At 47.6% G+C, this 22268-nt stretch overlaps 1 protein-coding gene across 6 annotated transcripts in view; it reads left to right on the top strand.

Annotated features, from left to right (window-relative positions):
* Positions 1-22268, top strand: part of Katnip (katanin interacting protein) — a 176307-nt gene that overhangs the window by 100866 nt on the left and 53173 nt on the right. For 5 of the 6 annotated variants that reach the window (XM_057779249.1, XM_057779247.1, XM_057779252.1 and 2 more), the window contains 5 exons: positions 10260-10429; positions 11191-11256; positions 12638-12744; positions 14788-14890; positions 18108-18323. In XM_057779249.1, the coding sequence (XP_057635232.1) occupies positions 10260-10429; positions 11191-11256; positions 12638-12744; positions 14788-14890; positions 18108-18323 (662 nt within the window). The remainder of the gene's footprint in view (positions 1-10259; positions 10430-11190; positions 11257-12637; positions 12745-14787; positions 14891-18107; positions 18324-22268) is intronic. The other variant, XM_057779248.1, reaches the window with a different exon arrangement.

Here is a 22268-nt window from a genome sequence, read left to right as displayed (position 1 = left end):
TCTTGTGACAAAGTATCCAGACAAAAGCAACTTAGGGGACAGGGGGCTGATTTTAGCTTACAGCACTAGGTCATGGTCCCATCATGGCAGGGACGTCAAGGCAGGAATCTGAAGCAGCTGGTCACATCATCATAGAGCAGAGAACAAATGCATGAATGCTCACACTCAGCTTGTTCTCTCCTCTTTTATACTGTCCAGAACCCAAACTCAGGGAAGGGTGCCACCCGCTTCTTGGCTGGGTCTTCCCACATCAATTAACATAATCAATCATTCACAGACACGCCCAGCCTGTCCTACATCTCTATATTAAGGTTTGTTTTTTTGTAAGCAGGATGTAATTAGTTTTTATTTTTATCCTCCAACAATCTGTGTGTTTTAATGGAATACTTAGTCCATTTACATTTAATGTAATTGCTGATACATTTGAGTTTAAACCTGCAATCTTATTATCTGTTTTTTTATTTGCTTTGCCTGTTTCATGTCCCTTTTTCTTCCCTCTCTTGCCTTCTTTTGAACCAATTGTCTTGTATTACTCCTCTTTCCCCTCCCTATTAAATTGTTAGTTATACATTCTTTTATTCTTTTACTCATTACTAGAGATTGCAATGTGCATTCTTGACTTATTAGCATCTACTTTAAATTAGCATATTTACCACTTCTAATTCGGCGGAAAGACCTCTAGCTCTAAATGTTTGTTCCCTTCCCATTTTAAATGCTATCACTGTTCGTTTTAACTTCCATTAGACATTGTTATTATTATTTTTGTTGTTGTTGTTTTATACAGTCAGTAGTAATTTTGAGGCATCTATGCTATTGACCTTTCCACACCCCTCACTCCTGGCTGTTTCCAGATCACTCCCACTCTCCAACTGTCATTCCCTCGAGTCCATCACATGCATGGCTTCTAGCTTGTGGTAGCTCTTCTCAGCATCATGGACACCTTGAGGAGGAGGCCTCTCAGGTGTGTTCACCTTCTGTCTGCCTGCACCTGGCCCTGTGCTATTTATCTCGCAGTCCCTCCCCTCTCCATAGGGACATGCCTTCAAATAGATTGCTTTTTACAAAGCAACTTCTGTACTATTCAGATCAAGTTTTTTAGTGTTGCTTCCGTGAAAGAGTGTTAAATTAGTCTGCCATTCTATAATGGTAACCCATTGCCTGCACTCTCCAAAACTTTGTTTCTCCTCTTATCCCTGTTTCTTTGGCCAAGCCTGTACCTCTGACCTTATGTCAATTAAACATGCATTTAACACGCAGCACTGTCCTCTTCACTCAGCGTCACGTCCCTGACTCTCCCCACAGAGGCCTCGTGTCTTCTAGAAGGGAAGTGAAAATTTGTCTCTGGTGCAGAAAGTTTGATGTCTCTATCAGAGATACTTTTCCCAGAGAAGCCATCAGCTGCAGAAATACAGTAACAGCATCAGTGTTACTAACTGATCAGTGCGAGCTGAGTTAGAGGATGCCGAAAGCCCTGTAGTTAGGGTTCCTGTCCAGACACCTGTGGCACAAGCACTGCATGTCAAAGTCCAGAGTCCTGTAACATTCCAGTCAGTCCTCATCAACAGCAAGTGATAAAAACTGGTAGTGGCTGGGTATGCTGGTGCATACCTGCAATCCCGGTACCTGAGAGGTAGAGGCCTTCAAGGTCAGACGCAGATACACAGTGAGCTGGAGACTAGCCTGGGCTAAGCGATATTCTGTCTGTAAAAGAAGAAAAAAATCAGACAGCCTAAGTACCAAAGGAAATGAATTGATGGCTCACTTAGACATGAAAAGTCCACGCCTTAGAATGGTTGAGCCCAGCCACCTGCTCTCTGACTCAGTGGATCTAAACAGCAAAGTATTTGTTCCCAAGAGTTCTCAGGTGCCTCTGAGACTGTTGGTTAGGAAACTCACTGTGGGAACCACTTCTCACACAGGTGACCAGAGATGGCCCAGGGACTCCAGGCTCCCTTTTTCTCTGCTCTGCAAGCCGGTGGGTAGAGGGGTGTGGAATGCTCCTTTCCTAATAATCACAGTGTGAGTTCAAAAGCCCCACGTTTCCTGGCCCAGGCTGTGGCCCGTGTGGATAGGGAGAAATGTATCAGGTCTATTCAGTTTGAGAAGATAGCAGAAGGTGTGTTCCCTGAATGACACCATGGGCACTGTGAAGGTCTCTGTGTGCAGAGCAACTGCATGTTCCTTCCCTATCAGAGCCAGCCACACAGGCCGTTGTACGGAAGCAGCTGTGGCTCTGGCATTGTGCTGACAGGGACAACTTGAGGGAAGTAGGATTGAATTTGGTTCACTGTTTCAGAAGGTTTATTCCCTTGTCGCTCGAATTGTGTTTCCTGGTCTGTTCTAAGGCAGATCATCACAGAGGCCAGAGTGTGCCAGGGAACAACTTCATGACAGGAAACAGAGGAAAAAGGAATACAGGAAGAGGCCAGTGCAAAGTCTAGGCCCTGGGGATATGTCTCTAGGGATCTACCCTATTCAGCTAGGTCCTACCCCCTACCTTTAACCAGCTCCCAATAATGCCATCATATTTCCATTAAGAGTGTTAGAACTCTAAAGGTCTAGACGTGTTGGGAAACACCTCACTGACTCATAGAGGTGTGTTTCACTAGTCTCCAGGCAGTTCTTTGGCTAATCAAGTTGACAATTAATAATAATTATCACATGCTAACCCAAGAAAGTGCATGTTACTGGGTCTATCTGATCAACTGCTGATGACCAGCTGCCTCTGGTATTTTGATTCTTAGAGCAGTGTATTAGTGAGGGCTCGCCAGAGCAGCAGTTCTCAACCTGTGGGTCACAATGTCTTTGGGGGTCAAATGACCCTTGCACAAGGGTTGCATATCAGCTATCTTGCATAAATCCGATATTTACATTACAGTTCTAGAAACTGGAAGTCAGGACCCAGGTGAAGGAAGTAAGTCTCTGGGGACATGCCCAGACAAAAACTTTGCCATGGCCCTTTCCTCCCTCTGTGCTCCTCACCTGCCATGAAGTAGAAAGCCTCCTCCTCCCTATCCTCTGCCTTCGTGCTCTGCCTTCTGTGGGCCTGGAATCAGCAGGGCCAAGGGCAGTGGGCTAAAGCGCTGAGGTCTTTTTATAAGGTATCCATTTGGTCATGAAAGTGAGGGAGCTGACCAGTACAGCATCTCTCTGCAGCTCTTTAAAAAAAATAGTGGAAATCCCACAGCATATGACCCATGCAGGCTTCACCGTGGGCTGATGGTTTATGAGCAACAATGGATGCTTACTGATCTCACATTTCATCATTGCCACTGCAGTGGGTCCTGGGTGACCCTCTAAGACTCTGGAATGTAGTCAGTCAGAGGCAGTTTTGCTGTGGTTCAGAATTAGAGCCTGTTGAGGCACAGTTGGTAGAGAGGTGGCTCACCTTCTGGTAGATTCTTTGTGATGTGTTTAATTCATGGCTAATCTTCTGGATTGACACACCTTTTGTTTTTAGCTAAGAGAGGAAAGCCAAGTACCAGGGAAACCAAAGGAAGTGGGGTTACTGGAAGAGGGATGGTTCTCCATCCAAAAAGAGCAGTTTGGGATAAATTAAAATGTGCAATTTGGCTTTTGCTAGTGGCTCAGATTTACGGAGTGAATAAATCTACTATTCCCTGGATCCAATATGAGAATAAATTCACCATCGTGTGGCATTCAGGCCAGTGCTGGTACAAGTGAGAGATGAGGGCATCAAAAAGAGTTAAAAGGTGGTTGCAGTGGGAGGAAGCCCACGGAAAGGTGGTGCCCGTCATCAGTGTGACTTGGAGGATGCTGTATTCTGGAAGGCAGCAGCAGTACAGCACTGCTGGTGAAACTGCAGAGCCAACCTCTTCCTAGAAGATGGTGACAATTTGATGTCATCTTCTTAGCATAATATTGCTAGAGGAGCACAAACAGCCCCCTTGATCGAGCTGTGGAAGTGTGCCGAAGCCGTCACTCAGACAAAAATGGCCCCTTTACCAGAAGAGTCGAGCACTGTGCTGGGTGGTCGAGGCCACCGTGCCCCTTGTCCTGGAGGCCATGCTGTGGTCTTCCTAGCTATCTCTGGGCCACAATTCCAGTGCAGCCCCAGACCTCTGAGCTCATGTCTACAGGCTGGCACTCAAAAACCAAGGGGCACCATGTAACTCTTTGGGCACTAATTTTTGAGTGTTGTAGGCAGCGAAGATGGGAATGTAGTTAAGGACCGTGAGAGTTTTAGAGTCCACTGTCCTGGCCAGCCTCCTGTCAACGGGATGGTTTCTGATGCTCACTAGCCATGGTCCTAGCTGCTTGTGCACAAACCACTTGGAGGGGCTGCAGCAGGTGTGGGCTTTTCAGCTGCACTTTACTGGTTAGAGATTGAATGCCTTTCACAAACACTGAGATTTACAGGGTTAGGGACTGGGTTTCTCCATCCATTCATTTGACAGAAGTTAGAGTGCTAGATGCAGACATGCAGCAGTAAATAAGACGGGGATGACCTCAAAGAGTAGCTGAGATCCATGAGGTCCCTCAAGGACCCAGCTGCAAACTCCCCAGCCTTCTACCAACCATTTTCAACCTTGCTGCCCCATTGCAGCCTCCTGATCATTCTTCAGCATGCCAAGCTCTCCCTCCCTTAGGGCCCTAGCACCTGCCTCTCCTGGGTCTGCAGAAACTTCCTTGTGTTGACAGTCATGGCTTTGTTGCCTCCAGCCTCCCCTTAGTTGTCTTCTTCTAGAATTCATCTTGAGTGGATATGTCCACTGCCATCCTGTCTAGCCTTTCCTCTGCCTACTCCATGTCTGTCCCAGCTCTAGGACTGTAAGGTCAGTGAAGGCTAGGGATGGCTGTCACACCGACTGCCATTGTCTTGCACCCAGAGCAGTGTCCACCTCAATTCGGGAAGCCTACAGTATGATATGAGTCAGGAGTCTGCCGTTCTGTAGCTCTCACCAGGCTGGGAGCCTCTTCCTGCCTTTGCCGCCCTGGAATCAGAGTGAGTTTGTGGGTTCGGATCTCCAGCAGAGAAGTTCAACACCACTGCCTTCAGCTTCCTCCTTCCTTGTCTCCTGCATCACGACTATTTTAGGTACACAGTCTTTTTGCATTAAGTGTGGTCCTCACCACCCTTTTACCCACCTGAACTCTCACAATGTTAAGGATTCCACATTCCAGCCATTTTTTTAAACAAAAGATAAAAAAGGATTTATTTCCATGAGGAGCACAGTCCCATGTGGGGAACGCTGGCTGGCATTCAGAAGCACACCTATCCCAGGCATATGACCTTGTCAGGCAGCCTCACTTCCCAGTGCCTGCCTCAGTCTCCAGACATTTGCAGTCATTCTGACTTTGGCTGCTGAGAGGGGCATTCTCCACCTTGGTTTGGATTCCAGAAGAGTACCTAGTTGTGTTATCCAGAGTCTTCTTTCTATGACAAATACCTAAAGGAACAGTTGAGAAGCAGAGAGGCTTTTTGTCCATAGCTTCAGAGGTTTCCGTTCTTGGTCATTTGGCTTCATTGCATGGTTCCTTTTAAAGGTGGGACATCATGGCCGAAAGGGTGTAGTGGAGCAGAGCTGCTGACCTCATAGTGACTAGGAACCAGGCATAGTGGCGTATTCATGTAATCCTCTGGGAGGCTCTAGTGAGACCTTGTATCAGCAAACAAACAAATCAAGGTAGGGCTAAAAAGTGAGGTATGCCTTTCAAAGGCTCTCCCTAGTGACCTGCTTCTCCACCTTCCTCAATGGCACTTCCCAAGAGTCTATTCACATTTTTCATAGATGCCTTGGAAGATGGCTCAGCAGGTAAAGAAGCCTGCTAAGTCTGACAGCCTGAATTCAATCTCCAGAACCCATATGGTGGAAGGAGAGAACCAACTTGTCCTCTGATCTCTACAGTGCACCTGCACACACACACATACGCACACACACGCATGCCCCCCCCACATAAATCGTTCAATCATATGTAAATAAGCAAAATAAAGAAAAATGTAAAATGGAATTTGTTAGAATATGTTACTGTATTGATGGTCTGACCTCTGGGTATGCCCTCACAAACATCAGAGGCGTGCTCCACCCTTCTGGGAGCTTCTCAATGCAGTCCCATCCACAGTCAAGGTCAATAGCACCCTGGCTATCCTGGAAACCAGCCCAGGGGAGCTGCATATTTGGGGACCTGGGGATGCAGGGCTACTGATGAAGGCAGATGTCACTGTGCTCACCATGCAGTAACAGCATTATATAAGGTGTGATGCATAATGGTCACCTTGCGGCAGTAAGACTTTCCATCTTCCCAGACATCACCATTTCTGTGGCAGGAACATTCAAGCTCTCCTCACACTCTGTGGAAGTATCTGGTCAACTGCTGTGGACTAAATCCCCCTACTGTGCCATGAAGCATTAGAGCCAATCCCTGTGTCTTACTGTACCTCCTCCTCATTACCCAGGCCCTTCAGACCTTCTCTGTATTCTCTTGTCCTTTGCCAACCTCTGGGTACCTTTTTACTCAGTTCTATGTTGCTATGTAGTTTAGTCTCTGCCAGTGGATGAGAACATGTGGTATTTCTTACAGTGCCTCGCTTGTGTCACTTAACATAGCATCCTCCAGTTTCATCCATGGTAATGCAAATGATAGGAACCCAACCTCTTTACTGCAGAATAATACTCCATTGTATGCATGTGTCATATAAAAGAGATTAATCTGTCAGAAACACCTCGGTTGACTTAACTTTCTCCAGTTATACTGAAATAAACATGGATATTCAGGTAATTAGTATTCTCTCTCTCCCTCTTCCTCCGTCCCTCCCTTCCTTTCTCCCCCCCCCCAAAAAAACCATTCTAACTGAGGTCCATAGCACACAGCAGTTTTGATTTGCATTTGCTTAGTGTTTTAAGTATGGTTATCATATACTTCTTAGCCCTTTGACTATTCTTTTTTAAAGTAGGTTTTGAATGTTCTTTTTTAAATATAAGGTTTGTCTTTTATTACTTTTAATTCTGTATAAGTATGTATACATGAGTTCAGGTGCCTACAAAGGCTCTGGCCTGGACCTAAAGTTACAATTGGCTGTGAGTCACCTGATTTAGTTGCTAGGAACTGAACTCAGGTCCTCTAGATGAGCAGTACATGGTTTTAATCACTGAGCCATTTCTCAAGCCCTGTCAATTCTTTTTGTAAAATTGTACTGATTTTTATTGAGCTCTACATTTTTGTCTGCTCCCCTCCCTGCCTCTCCCAAGGTCCCCATGCTCCCAATTTACTCAGGAGATCTTGACTTTTCCTACTTTCTACTTCCATGTAGATTAGATCTATATAAGTCTCTCTTACGGTCCTTATTGCTGTCTAGGTTCTCTGGGATTGTGATTTGTAGGCTGGTTTTCTTTGCTTTATGTTTAAAAACAACTTATGAGTGAGTACATGTGATAATTGTCTTTCTGGGTCTGGGTTACCTCACTCAAAATGATGTTTTCTAGCTCCATCCATTGTCTGCAAAACTTAAGATGTCGTTATTTTTTTCTGCTGTGTAGTACTCTATTGTGTAAATGTACCACATTTTACTTATTGGTCGAGGGGCATTTAGGTTGTTTCCAGGTTATGGCTATGACAAACAATGCTGCTATAGACATAGTTGAGCACATGTCCTCGTGGTACAATTGAGCATCCTTTGGATATATACCCAAAAGTGGTATTAAGGAAGGTTGTTTCCTAATTTTCTGAGAAATCACCACACTGACATCCAAAGGGGCTGTACAAGTTTGTACTCCCAGCAGCAATGCAGGAGTGTTCCCTTTACCCCACAATCTCTCTAGCATAAGTTGTCATCAGTGTTTTTGATCTTGGCCATTCTTACAGGTATAAGATGGAATCTCAGAGTTGTTTTGATTTGCATTTCTTTGATAACTAAGGATATTGAACATTTTCTTAAGTGTCTTTCAGCCATTTTAGATTCCTCTGTTGAGAGTTCTCTGTTTAGGTCTGTACTCCATTTTTTTTTATTGGATTATTTGTTCTTTTGATGACCAATTTCTTGAGTTCTTTGTATATTTTGGAGATCAGACCTCTGTCTGATGTGGGGTTGGTGAAGATCTTTTCCCATTCTATAGGCTGTCATTTTGTCTTGTTGACCCTGCCAGTTCTTTTGAGAAGCATTTATTCAGGTCTTCTTCCATTTGTTTCCCACATCAGCCGTCTAAGCTGTGTACCTTCATACCTAGTTTATGTACTCTTTTGTTTATTTGTTTTTGTTTTTTTGTTTTTCGAGGCAGGGTTTCTCTGTAGCTTTGGTTCCTGTCCTGAAACTAGCTCTTGTAGACTAGGCTGATATCGAACTCACAGAGATCCACCTGCCTCTGCCTCCCGAGTGCTGGGATTAAAGGTGTGCACCACCACCTCCCAGCTTGAAGTTTATGTCCATTTAAAAAAAAAAAAAAAGATTTGTTTTTATTTATATGTGTCTGTCATTGTTTGTCTGTCTGTGCATGTGTTTCTGTGTCCATGGAGGCCAGAAGAGAGAGTCAGTTCTCTTGGAGCTTGAGTTGCAGATGGTTACAAGGTGCCTGCTACTGTGGGTACTGGGAACTGAACTTGGGTCCTCTGGAAGAGCAGCAGTCACTCTTAGCCACTGAGCCACCTCTCCAGTCCCAAGTCCAATTTTAATCACTTTAATTTTCATTTTACCTATTTTTGTATGTGTGTGTATATGTATGTGTGCGCATTGCACATGTGTACGCATGCTTGTGGAAGTCAGGGTACAGCATTGGTTGTCATATTATTCCTTATGCCCTGTTTTGAGTCAGGGTCTCTCGTTGGCCTGCGACTTTCCAAGTATGGTAGGCTGGCTAGCCAGCAAGCCTAGGCATCCTCAAGTGTCCACCTCCCCAGCACTGGGTTTACAATCTGGTACCACCTTATCATTTTTCATATGGACTCCAGCAATGGGACTTGGGTCCATGTGCTTTTACACGACAAGCACTTAACTGATGGAGCCATGAATTTAAAGGATTTTTTGTTTGGTTATTTTGTTGTTGTTTTGGTTTTGCTATGGTTTGTTTGTTTTGGTGATGGGAATGAGAATGACTCAGAAGATTACTTTGGTCAGTATGGACATTTTACTAACACGAGTTCTTCCATCCATGAGAATCCTGTGCTGCTCTCATTTAGATGCAGTATTCTGACAAGAGCATGGCAGGAGAGTTGAGGGCCCAGGTAGGAGCTAATCAGCTCCTGTCAGTGTTTGCAAAGGGCAGGAAGTAGAAGGGTACTTTTTCTTAGCAAACTTGTACCAGGACACACAGACACAGCTGCCCTGGTGTACAAGAGGGGCTGCTTTCTCTCCTCTTTGCCAGTCATCAGAACAGTGACTGGCACAGCCTTTGTTATCTAGAGGTGACTTAAGTGTGTAGAGGGTGTGGGGGTTATGTACAAACACTATTCCTTTAATGTAAGATACCTGAGCCTCCTAGAATCACAGTAGTACTTGTGGTCTTCTGGAATCAATCCCCTATGGATAAGGGAACCTGAGGGATGACTCTGTCTGTGTTTATTCCTTAAACTATTGGTAATAAGTCATAGATAACTTTCCCCTTTTCTCTCAACACTGTAGCCCGGATTTCCCAAGCACAAGTGTGTCAGTTGCATATACTACTGTCCACTCGTGAACTTTGGAGTATTTAGCCTTAGTGTAAAAGTGTCATCTAAGCCACAGGCTATATTCGGATTTCTTTCCTTGCCACAATTACAGTCCCCCCCCACACACACTTTCTGTGTGTCTTTGTACATGTGTGTATGCCCTTACAGGTGATGTGGCAGCCAGAGGTTAACATTGGTCTTCCTCCATGGCATCTCCACCTTAGATTTTGAAGCAGGGTCTCTCTCTGAACCTGGAACTTAACATTTCAGCTGGACTGGCAAGCTAGCAAGCCTATTAGAATCCTTGTTTCCATCCCTATACTTGGGGTATAGCTGTACATGACTTTGTCCAGCTTTTTACACGGCTCTGATATGTACTCAGGTGTTCAGGTTTGTGTGTGTGTGTGTGTATGTGTGTGTGTGTGGTGTGTTTCACTGGCTCTAGTCCTGAGATGTGCATTGCAGCTACTTACTGTGCCTGCCTGCGTACTTTTAATCTGAAACAGGTCTCTAGGCTTTCATCATCCCTGCCCTCAAGACCTTGACATTTTTAAAGGGGCTGGCCAGTTCTTTTAAGGGTGTCCCTCAATAGGATCTATTGAATTTCGAGCTGTTTTCTGAGAACACAAGCTGAAAACATCTGTGTTTTCTTTCTGCAGGATCTAGCAGCCGGAAAGACAGACCCTTGTCAGCAACTCGCAAAGCATCTGCGTCCGAGGACCGAGAGGAGGATGCCTCGGCCGTGCTGAAAGCCATCCAGGTGGAAAATGCAGCTCTGCAACAGGTATTCCTCAGCCAAGAGCCTGAGCTACCCACCAGTCTGCAGCAGGTACTAGCACCAGTGGGTGGAGGGCGCAGGAGGGATGGGGCTCCCAAGGACAGGCGAGGTGTGAGCAGCAGCCCTCTCTGGCCACAGACTCTGCCCTGCACCTGTTTATGGACAGCTGATCTCCATCTGTCCAGGGTCCCACTTCAGCCCCCACCTTGCAGCTGCTGGGTTATTTCTGTCAGCCAAGCACTAACCTGTGGATCAGTGGTCTTTTACCTACAAATCTGGGATGGCTTAGGCCTATGCTACAAGATGCCAGGCCAGTGGGTGGCTGAATAGGCAGCAAGCTGTGGCTCTCCTGAAGCTGTCCCAGAACATAAGCCACAGGGTCCCTGTTGTTTCCCTGGCCTACTTTCCTCACTCATGTCACCGCCCAGACCTCTAGTAGAGCAGGGGCCTTGGGAAGCTGAGGCCGAAGGTGTTCCTCAGCATATTGCACAGTCTCTGGATCTGCTGCTGAGGCTCATGGTAACCCAACAATAGGCAGGTCCCTGCCTGGATTACAGATGTGGCCAACAGGGGTCACATCTTTGCAAGGTTAGCTCAGCTACCAGCCCACATTCTTGTCCGTGCTGCTCTCTCTGGAGGTGGTTCTTCTGGTTGTTGAGCAGAACCTGGGGTGAATCTTCTCAGAGGTTGCCTTTTGTCCAGTCTGTTGGAGAAATGTGGATAGGGGCCCTGCTTCTCTGCCCTCCTTGTAAGGGAGCAATGCACAGTAATGGCTTCACCCTTACTTATGTTGTCTGATGCTGTCTTTGCAGGATAACGAGGAACCACCAATAAAATCCTGGCCCAGTCTGCTGAAGGCTAAGGAGGACAGCCCAGAGGTCAGTGTAGAGTTGATCTCAACCAAGCTGGGCATGCGTATAACACCCCACCCCCACCTCCCAAACGCACTGCCATGATGGTCCCCAGTCATTTCCCTTCCAAAGTCCTAGGAGTTCCTCTCTGCAACCTGAACGCTGGCCTTCTACCCATTTCACAGCTGTGGAAGTTCGGGCTTGACTAGCTTGGCCAAATTTGCAAATTGAAGCCTGAGTCCAGCCAGGCCTGCGACTAGCTTCCTCCTTCCATTTCTGTTTCTCAATGGGATACACCAGGATAGACCTTAGTGTGGAGGGTAAAGCTCTGTCTATCTGTCCAGGCCAGTCAGGAGAATACCACCAGGATAGACCTTAGTGTGGAGGGTAAAGCTCTGTTTATCTGTCCAGGCCAGTTAGGAGAATACCACCAGGATAGACCTTAGTGTGGAGGGTAAAGCTCTGTCTATCTGTCCAGGCCAGTCAGGAGAATACCACCAGGATAGACCTTAGTGTGGAGGGTAAAGTTCTGTCTATCTGTCCAGGCCAGTCAGGAGAATACCACCAGGATAGACCTTAGTGTGGAGGGTAAAGTTCTGTCTATCTGTCCAGGCCAGTCAGGCATCTCGTAAAGCACACAGGAAATGTCTTCATCAAGTTCAGGTGCTCCCAGTCTTCTGAATGCAGAGATGGCCCAGACAGTATACCCATGGTGGCAAGGAGCTTATAGGTCCATCAATGGAGCCAGTAGACATGCGGGGACAGAGTGCCTGGGAGTGAGCCATGCTTGCCCTGACAGAGGTCTCTGGTCACTGCCTGGAAGGTGAGCTGGGAATGAGCTGGCTACATTAGGACCAGAAAGAAGCCCAGTGTCGTGCAGTGGTAGCACCCCAGAGTCCCCAAATGAGTTTCTTTCCTAATTGCCTTTGTCCTACTACGTAGCAGTCATCTTGGGGAGTATCCCGTCAGTGTTTTCTGACTGCCCTGTGATCCGGGTTCAAGGGTAGCCTGATCCCCTGACCCCCACAAACTTCTAGCCAGACATCACATGACATTCCGTTTTAGGTGGTGGAGGAGAAAGAAGGAAACAGACAAGCACACGTGCGTCTGTGTGGGCTCCAGTCTCTTAGGAGGAAACTGAACCCAGGTGATTTGAGCGATGACTGACTAGGAGACAGAAGTGTTCAGTCACTCATCGAAGGGTTATTACTCCCTGGTCAGAATGATCTGGGAATACATAAGGGAGTCTAAGCTGACCCTCCCCAGGCTGGCACTGTCACCTTTGTGCCCCATATCTACCAGTTGGGACCAGGGACCTGGAAAGCCCATGCCTTTGACCACTGTCCTCTTCTGTGTCAGGCTGCAGGGTTCCACTGAATATCTGTCTAATCAGCTTTTCTGCCCTCAGCTGCTTGCTGTCACCCCAGTGACCACCAATCCTGAGCTGTGCAGGGCAGCAGGGGGAGCCAACGCCAGCAGCCAAGCCATGGACAGAACGGGCCCTTTGGGAAGCAGGTACTCTCCAAAGCAGATGCAGAACCCAATGCAGAAGGCCCACAGCAGTGCGGCCAGGATGGTCTCATTAACCCTGGCTTTTTTTTTTTTTTTTTTAGAAAAGATTTATTTATTTATTATGTATACCATCTGCCTGCATGTATGCCTATAGGCCAGAAGAGGGCACCAGATCTCATGACAGATGGTTGTGAGGCACCATATGGTTGCTGGAGATTGAACTCAGGACCTCTGGAAGAGTAGCCAGTGCTCTTAACCGCTGAGCCATCTCTCCAGCCCCCGACCCTGGCTTTTTTGTTGTAGTTGTTGTTGTTGTTGTTGCTATAGGCATTTTTGCTTAGCTTTGACTACAATACCTAGCAGAAACAACCAAGAGTTTAATTGGTGCACTCAGAAGTATCAGTCCATCAGTGAGGAGGTTGTGTCAGGGAAGAGAAGTTCCTGTAATAACAGCCAAGAAGCAGAGACAACCAGGCAAGATAACAACCTAAGGATATTCCCCCAGTGAACCTGCCTCTCACTTTTTACCACCTACCAATAAAATCATCATATCAGAAATTCCGCAGTGGATAAAACCTTCTATTGGGTCAGAGCCCTTGGGATCTCATCCTGTCTATATATGCCTGAGACCGAAGCCTTGAGTTTGCCCCCCTGTTTCTCAGCTATTCCCAATCCTGTCCAGTAATGATGAAGACCTGCTGTCACGTATATCAGAGCATTTGACTAGGGACTTTAGAGTTGCCCCCTCCTCTCATTCTCCAGCTCCAGAGCATAGTACTGATATGCTTTCTTTCATGCGAGTGCTTTTGGCTTGTTCATTTTGTTCTGCACCTGAACTGGTTTAATCTGCCTCCGGGTTTCACTGGTGCACTCTCCATAGCTTGGGAGAGAGCCTGCCCCCAAACTGACTTGTCACAAAGGTACCTCAAAGCATCAGCCTCGGAGACTCCTTTTCTTTGTCAAAGTATGTTCGGTGCAGCATTCTGTCCCTTGGCATGTAGCATAGGTCCTGGAAATGGCAAGTGTTATTAGCACAATAGACTCACCTCTGATCATCAGGGAGAATTCGTTCCCAAAGAAACAGAGCAGCTGTAGCCTGCAGTGTCACACCGTCTTGGCGCACAGACACACTCCCAGGGCCATTATGCAGGAGCGTGCACGTTGCAGACTGTATAAAGTGTCTGGCTCAGGAGCAGGAAGGGACCGCAGTGAAACCTGAATGTTGATCACCAAGTGCCATGACCTGAGGTGGCATCAGGCCAAGAAGTGGACAAGGGTATGGAAACTCTTGCACAGAGTGGGAGGTGCTAGCCAAGCCACATGCCCTGCAAGTCTTAGTCCACCGCCCCCCGGGAGCTCCTGCTCATGCTGTGCTGGAAGACTGAACGGCTCAAGGCACAGCTATCCATTCTTGCATGTTTGCAAACCCCAGATGGAAATCGCTCCACTTCACCACGGCCATAAATCAGACTCTCTCAGTTTCCACCGCAGGACTGCTTTGCTGACAGCTCTGCAGCAGGCAGCACTAGCCCAAGGCTGCCTTCTTCATCCCTGGACTCCTGTGTGCTTTAGGGCTCTGCACATGTGGGGTGCACACCATCTACAGCAAAGGAAATGGGTGGGTCTCTAAGCCTGGGGTTGGCAATTTTGGTAAAGGGCCTTCTGGGAAATCTTACAGGCTTGGCAACTGGGGGTTTTGTTATTTGTTGTTAGTTTTCACAATGCTTAAAACATAAAAGCCACCCTTAGCTGCCAGGTTATACAAAACAGGCCGTGGGCTTGGTGGCCCTTTTTAAGGCTGACTCCTTGGCCTGTCTGTGAATGAGTTCTTAGTCAGCTGGCTTCTCTACCTGGACTCTGACTTCATTACTAATTGTCCAGCTGTTTACAAAAGGAGAGGAAACCCATTTATGCCCTTGAGCTCTGTGTAGGGTGCAGCCAAGCTTCTCAAGTGGGTGCTGAAGGTTCTGTGTTCCCTTTCGTGGGGGGTCCTCTTGTGCGTATTCTTTGTTATTGCCTCTTTGCTGAAACAAAATCCCATTTCAGACAACAGCATAAGCTTCTGGGAGTCCTGCAGACCATGGAAAGTGACACTGCCCATCTCAGCCGGGTGGCTGTGCCAACAGAGAAGCCTATACTAGATCCAGAGGTGAGAGCCAATACTCATGGAGACAGTCTATTATACCAATGTTGTCCTGACAGCTGGGGGGAAGGCCTCTTGGAGCAGTTCATTCTGGTTGTTGGGGATGGCTCTGATGATGGTCAGCTCAGCATCTTTCTGCCGAGTCAAACACATGACAGAGCAAGAGGCAAAAGAAGAAAGGTGTAGGCCAGAAGTTCTTGGAAAGAAAACTTAAATAGCCCTTAAACCCACAGGAAAATAGCCAGGGTTGCCCATAGTCAAGAACTGAAAATTAAGCTTCGTGGGTATGGTGACAGTGTCTGTAATCGGTAGGCTGAGGCAGGAGGATTTTGAATTGGAGGCCAACCTGGACTATATAACAGACAACAGAAGGAGAGAAAATATAAACCATAAACTGTTAGGGCTGGAGACTGCTCTGAAGGTGACGGCACTTATTGCTAAGTCTGGTGACTCAAGTTTGATGCCAGAATCCACATGACAGAAGAGAACTGACCCCTGAAAGTTAAGCTGTTCTCTGACCTGCATCTGACTCACGTGTGCGACACACACACATACATATATACAGTAAATAAGTAAGCGTAATTATGTGAGTTAGCTACAGAGACTGGTAGTAACTTCCAGGGCTGTGAGATTTTAGTGGCTGTGAGAAGCATAGCACGTGGCTCCCTGGAGCTGGTCATCCAGGCTCTATAAGCACCGAGGGCAGTGAAGATGTGCCACTCAGTGCCAGACACGGGATAGGAGGAACCCATAAACACCAGTTTCAAAGTCCATCTTTGAGAAAAACCAAAGCTCCTGCACTACCCCCACACCCAGCATAAAACAGCTGGGAGACAGAAAATCCAGGACAATGTGATTTACACAGCGAAGAGAAACAAATTACAGACCCTTTGCATTGAAAACACTGAGGGTGGCCTGGTGGCTACTGTATCCTGCGCTAGCTAAGTGTCTCCATTTGGTCTCCATGGAGTCAGTGCTCCATCCCAGTGCTGGCCCCACCTCTGCTCTTTCCTGGGGTCCCTAACAGTTGCAGAAGCTTCCCACACTGTCTCTGAGCATGCCTGCACTAGCCTGAGCTTAGTCAACAAAGCCCTCCTTCCTGATGGCTCAGGGCACAGTACACACTGAGGGCTTGAGAAGGGCCAGTCCACTGTACCATAACCTTATGACAGGGGAAGAATAAGTAGTAGGTGGCTAAGCTAGAGGACACCAAGTGGTCTCAGTGAGAGGGGCAGTGAGCACCAGGGACCAGTCCTTTCCAGTCAGTTCTCCCTCAGCTGGGATACTGGCACATGGTGACACTTCTCAGTTCATACTGTGGCCTCTGCGTTCATATCTCCATTCAGGAATCATGAATTTAAGATTGCATTGGGCAGGAGGTCCCCAGTCCTTTGAAGACAGTTTTACTCCTATCCAACTTTTTCCCTCCCGCCAACAAACTTACCTGGTCCCCGCATGCATTTGGCTCAGAAGCCTGCCAACCTCAGAGTCAGGCAGGCCACTCCTACGAGCCTGGGACTCAGGCCCAGGGCACCGAAGGACCTGGCCAGGGCCAACATTTTAGAGAAGGACAAGGGGACTCTGCATTCTTACAGTTCAGCTAATCCAAGCTGGTGCTGCGCTCCTGCCAGGAGCTCCGAGCTGACCTGTCCTCACACCACCACCCCCATCTCCATCCCCATTCTCATCTGTTGCAATCAGCCTGTCCAAACCCATGCTGGGAGTGCTCACACGTCTCACTGGCTATTAATTAAAAAAATAAGTGGGGAACAGTTGCTGTTCATTTCCTCGGCTCCTGCTCACAGAACCGTTGCAGATACTGATGCTAATTACCAGAGGGCACATGCACACAGGGAAACGTACCATTTCATGAGTGCCTGGTCTGTGGTGACCAGCGCTGCAGTTGGGCCCTGAGGGCCTCTAGGACGCCGAGGCACAGAGTTCGCTATTTATTGATGGCATTCACACACACTCCCAGACCAGACAGTCTTCCCAGGAAGGAGGGAGGCTTGAAAATCAGTGAAGGAGAACCAGGGAACCAAGCTATTCCACCCTGATCACACACGGGTGTGGTGGGAGGGGGTGAGGATGTGTGTTGGCGTGGGGGGAAGTCTTGCTTAATCTCCAGAATAGGACCTTCCCATAGATGTGGCATCCTGCTTTCCCTGCCAGGCTGGGAATGTCAAATGACTGGCCAAGACAGAGATTTTGGTCCATGCTATCAGGTTACACTCAGTGCATACTCTGGCAGTCTAAACAACAGACTGGTCTTTCTCATAGCTGCAAAGACAGCAGTCCAAGGTCAAGGTGCAGCTGGTGGATTTCTCCTTGCCGTGCAAGTGCTAGCTTCCACACTGGGCTCACAGTACAGGTCTTTTGCCCTGTGTGTGCCTGGTGTTAATCCCTGTGGCTCCCGATTTCCTCCTTTTCTAAGGCCTCCAGGCAGATGAGAAGGTGGCCCTCCCCAGCGGCCTCATTTGATTTAATCACCTCTTAAAGGCTCTGACTGCAAACATTCACATCCTGGGATGATGGGTGTAGGGGCTCCAGCACAGCCCAGCCACCTGCTGTCTTCAGCCGTTACAGCCTGCTCCTGGGCTGTCAACACTGCCGTGGGGCCAGAAGGGTGTGTCCACGCAGAATCCAGGCTTTTACGGTGGCTTTCACCTGAAGGCCTTCAGTGCACTATTTAGTAGGTGCTGAAGGTACAGTTGCTGTATTGATCTATATCTGTTTTTCTGTGCTAGAGCTAGAACTCGGGGTCTTATGCAGACTGGGCAAGTGCTTTAACCACTGAGCCACGCCCAACCAAATCACTGTGTTTTAGTTATTACTTTAAAGTTTTTATGTTTTATTACTAATATTACTAGTGTGTCTGTGTGTGCATGCTCATGTGTGCCAGAGAGTGTGTGTAGGTTAGAAAACAGCTTGCAGAGTCAGTTCTCCCTTTCCACCATGGGTTCTGAGGGTCAAATTCGGGGTGTCAAATTTGGCAGCAAGTACCTTTATCCACTGAGCCATCTTTCCAGTTCGCTCCCATGCTTTAGGCACATTACACACAGGAGCCCTTGCTCGCCTCATAATCGCTGCAATGGTCAGGTGCTATGATTAGCTGCAGATGACTGAGGCACCATGGGGCCGAATACTGTATGAAATCCCGGGGGGCTGGAACAATGGCAGCACTAAGTTCAGACTTACTGCCCTTTGGTATTTTTCTCTTCAGGAAAAGTGGAGAGTGAGGGCAGATGAGATTGAAGATGCCATCTATGTGACCATGGAAATCCTGTCTAACTGGGGCAATGCATCATGGGTGGGTCTGACAGAAGTCCAGTTCTTTGACCTAAACGACATAAAGCTGTATGTCTCACCTCATGATGTGGACATCCGGAACGCAGTGCTGCCAGGCAAGCTGGGCTGCCTTGTCAACAGGGACCTAGTGGTAAGTGAAGGGGCCTGGGCTTGGTGTGTGTTCTCTGTCCACAATGAGGATGCAGTCTCAGGTTGGGAAAGCATGCTGTCATCAACCCTAGTCATTCTCTGCAGCCAAGTGAGAAGATGCCTGTGGAGATGGTACCCTCTGAGGACCCTAGCCTGTCCCTCCCTAAATGGTTCCTCTGTGTGACCACTAAACATGGACCACTAGGGGTCACTGAGGCCATTGCCGTCATTTTGTAGATGAAAAAAGTAAGGCTTGGAGATGGGCATACATATGGCCAAGGTCACACAGAGGAAAGTAGTGGGACCAAGTTCATGAGCTACAGCCTGACCCACACACTGTCCCCACACCACCTCAGGGTGCTGCTTCTTGAGGCCACGTGTCCACACCCAACAGACACTGAATATTTTTTAAATATAGTTAAATAGTTAATAGAGTTTAGTTTTATAAGCAATTATATTTTCCCTTGTTACCATCTTTTTGTTGGTTTTTATGTTTTTTTTTTTGAGACAGGCTTTTACCACTCACCTCACCCCAGAGCCTAGAGTAACACAGTCCTCCTCCCTCTGGTTTCCTGGTTCTGGTGCTATAGGTACCTTCCTCCATGCCTTGCTTCCTCCCATCATGTTCAAGTTAGCTGCACTGAGCAGAAGAGCCAGCCACATGGTTTTCCTGTGCTGTGCCTGGCACCATTCTGATTGCCTTGGAAGAGCCTACAGAACCAAGAGGAGATCAGGGGACAGGCAGGAATCAGGTGCTCCTCTGTGTCTGCCACATCCCTGCTTGATGTGCTCAATGTGCTGGCTGGTCGTTTGTCAACATGAGCTGGGGTTATCTGGAAAGAGGAATAGAAGTTCATTTGAGAAAAATGCTTCCATCAGATTGGCAAGTCTATAGGCAATTCTGTGCAGCATCTTCTTGACCAATGCTCATTGTGGCAGGGCTGGATCTTCACCTGGGCAGGTAGTCCTAGGCTGTATAAGAAAGCATGCTAAAGAGGCCATGAAACACACTGGTAAGCAGCATTACCTCCACGGTCTCTGTTCCAATTCCTGCCTCAAAGTTCCTGTGTTGAGATCCTGCTCTGGCTTTCCATAAAGATGGACTGTGATCAGGACTTGTAAGCCAAATACACCCTTTCTCCCCGAGTTAGGTTTGGTCAGTGTTGTATCATAGCAACAGAAACCTAACTAGGCCATCCACCCAAAATTAATATTGTTCTTTAAAGTACCGAAAATCAAACCAGCAGAGCATCCATGAACAATAGGAAACATTGCTGGGCTCCCCAGGGATAATTCTGACAGTGGCTATGCCTCTCTCTGCTTCCTGGGGCTTGCTAATGGGTGGCTTTATAGGTTTGGTTTTCTTTGGGAGCAGGGACTAAAGTTGGGACACAATGTAGCTGTGTCACCCTGGACTGCTAGGTAGATCTCAAGATGCTCATGCTGGTGGGTGGACCCCCTCACTTCCCCCATAGCCTGTCTGCCAGGACCAGACAGCTAGAATGCCCTGTCTCATACTCATCCAATTGCACTGGCTTGTACAGGCCACAGATTGATATTTTGTCTCACTTGACCTTCATGTGAACCTTGCCCAGACTGTCCTCATTTCACCAAGGAGCAAAACAGACCTCAGGGGTTTGAGGGACCTGACCTTACCACACAGTAGTGGCTATTAGGATACCACTGATAGCCGAGCAGAGAAGTACCTTTAAAAAGAGTGGATTTGGAAGGAGAAGTTGCTTCATTATAAGGAATTGGGGTATGCTGGTAGATTTGGAATATCCAGTCTGCAGGCAAAACCCTCTTTCTAGGACGGGAGTGGTGAGGATACCTGTCTGTTATCTCAGCATTCAGAAGCAGGAGAGCTACGAGTCGGATGCCAGCCTGGGCTACATAGAAAGACCCTGTCTTAAACACCCATATGAGCTGAAGACATGGCTTAGGTGGTAAATGCTTGCTACAAGCATGAAGAACCTGAATTTATATTCCCAGTACCTATGGCAACGGCAGGAGCAGGATGGGGCTGAGCACAGCAGCATGTGTCCAGTACCAGCTCTAGGGAGGCAGAAATAGGTTGGTCCTTGAAGCTCCCTGGCTTGCCAGCATGGCCAAATTAGTGAGCTCTAGGGTCAGCAAGACTCTGTCACAAAATATAAGGTGGACAGCAAGTAAGGAAGGCATCTGATGTTGACCTCTGACATACACACACACTCACACACACACACACTCATACACTCAAACACACATGCATGGGTACGCACATAGTAGAAAGAGAATGACTCCCACAGTTTATCCTCTGACCTCTATGTACACACACACACACACACACGAATGGGCATACACATAGTAGAAAGAGAATGATTCCCACAGTTTATCCTCTGACCTCTATGTACACACACACACTCTCACACACACACACAAGAAAAAGAAACAGAAGAAAAGAAAAGAACAATCCTTCCTTCTGTGTCCATCCTCTCTATCCCTGGCCTCTTCATTCTGTGCCCACCCTCCATCTTGTGCCTTCTGTGTCCACTCTTTCCATCCCTATCCCTTCTGTGTCTACCCTCTCAGTTCCTGACCCATGGTGTCTCTCTCTCTGTATATATATACACAACCCCGTGAATGCTTGATCTTTCCTACCGACTGTTCTCACCTTGTGTATTGTTCCCTCAAGAACTCCTTTGCTTAGCAAATGGTATCTCTACCTGCTAGGCTGCCCTTGCCCAGTGCTTCCAGCCTTTGAAATTAGGAATTTTCCAAGTCAATAGTTATTTCCGGTAAATTTATTTCCCATTTATATTCCTTAAAAAGTTAAGAACTAGGTAGTGCATACTTTTTTATCCTAAGGGTCACTCTCTCAGCTAGCTGCTTTCAAGCTCTCCCAGGAATCTTGTGTCTTTGCTTCCCAGTGGATCTAACATTGACCCTTCTTCATCTCCCCAGTCCTTCTTAGGTCTCAAAGCTTGTGAAAACCAGGTGGTGGTGGCGCACGCCTTTAATCCCAGCACTCGGGAGGCAGAGGCAGGCGGATCTCTGTGAGTTCGAGACCAGCCTGGTCTACAAGAGCTAGTTCCAGGACAGGCTCCAAAACCACAGAGAAACCCTGTCTCGAAAAATACCAAAAAAAAAAAAAAAAAAGCTTGTGAAGTGGGCTTCCTTTCATATCTTCTCTTCCTGATCTCCATTCTCTGTGTGACAAGGCTTTCTAGGGGAAGAGAACCCATAGAATGTATATTAGAAAGGGATTTGTTAGATTGAGTTATACAGTAGGTCAGGGTAAAGGGAGTCCAGCAGTGGCCAATGGCACTAGAGAGGCAAAGACCCCAATAGCTGCTTGGCCCATGCAGCTGGATGCTACAGTAGTCCCAGTTGGGTACCGAAGGCTCCAAGGATTCCTGGAGGACCACAGGTCTCCCTTCATTCAGTTGGAGGGCTGCAGGAGCTGTATTCAGTGAAGGCTGGAGGCAGCTTCCAAATATGCAAGTAGGGAGCTAATCGAGGTAGCGGGCAGGATGTTCTTTTCTCAGATCTCATTGTAGCTGGGTCCCCACTTTGGGAGGACTTTCCCTTCAGCTAATCCTTCCTAGAAGTACCTTCATAGGAAAAAGCCCAACAAATAACAGTTGCCTTTTGTCACCTGGGCAGCTGGGTGGATAGGGCCCTCAGTACCCTGCCCCCCTCCCCGCCAACTTCCTTCTCCATAGTCTGCCTCCATCATCCCCATATCTCTGGGCACACTGATCCCGGTCATCTGCATTTGGATCGCAGCCCAGGTATCCCTTTCTCCTCACAGCTTCCTTGCCCACAGTGTGGAGAGCCCTGTCCCCTCCTCTCTAACCACAGTGTGGAGAGTCCTGTCCCCTCCTGTCTAACCACTGTTGTGTCATTGTTATTCTCCTCAGAGCCTGTCTCGCTAGAATAAACACTCCTGTACCTGGCAGGCATT

The sequence above is a fragment of the Chionomys nivalis genome, chromosome 8, assembly GCF_950005125.1.
Source record: "Chionomys nivalis chromosome 8, mChiNiv1.1, whole genome shotgun sequence".
Classification (NCBI taxonomy): domain Eukaryota; kingdom Metazoa; phylum Chordata; class Mammalia; order Rodentia; family Cricetidae; genus Chionomys; species Chionomys nivalis.
Note: the sequence above shows the minus strand (reverse complement) of the source record. Positions and strands in the feature narration are given on the sequence as shown.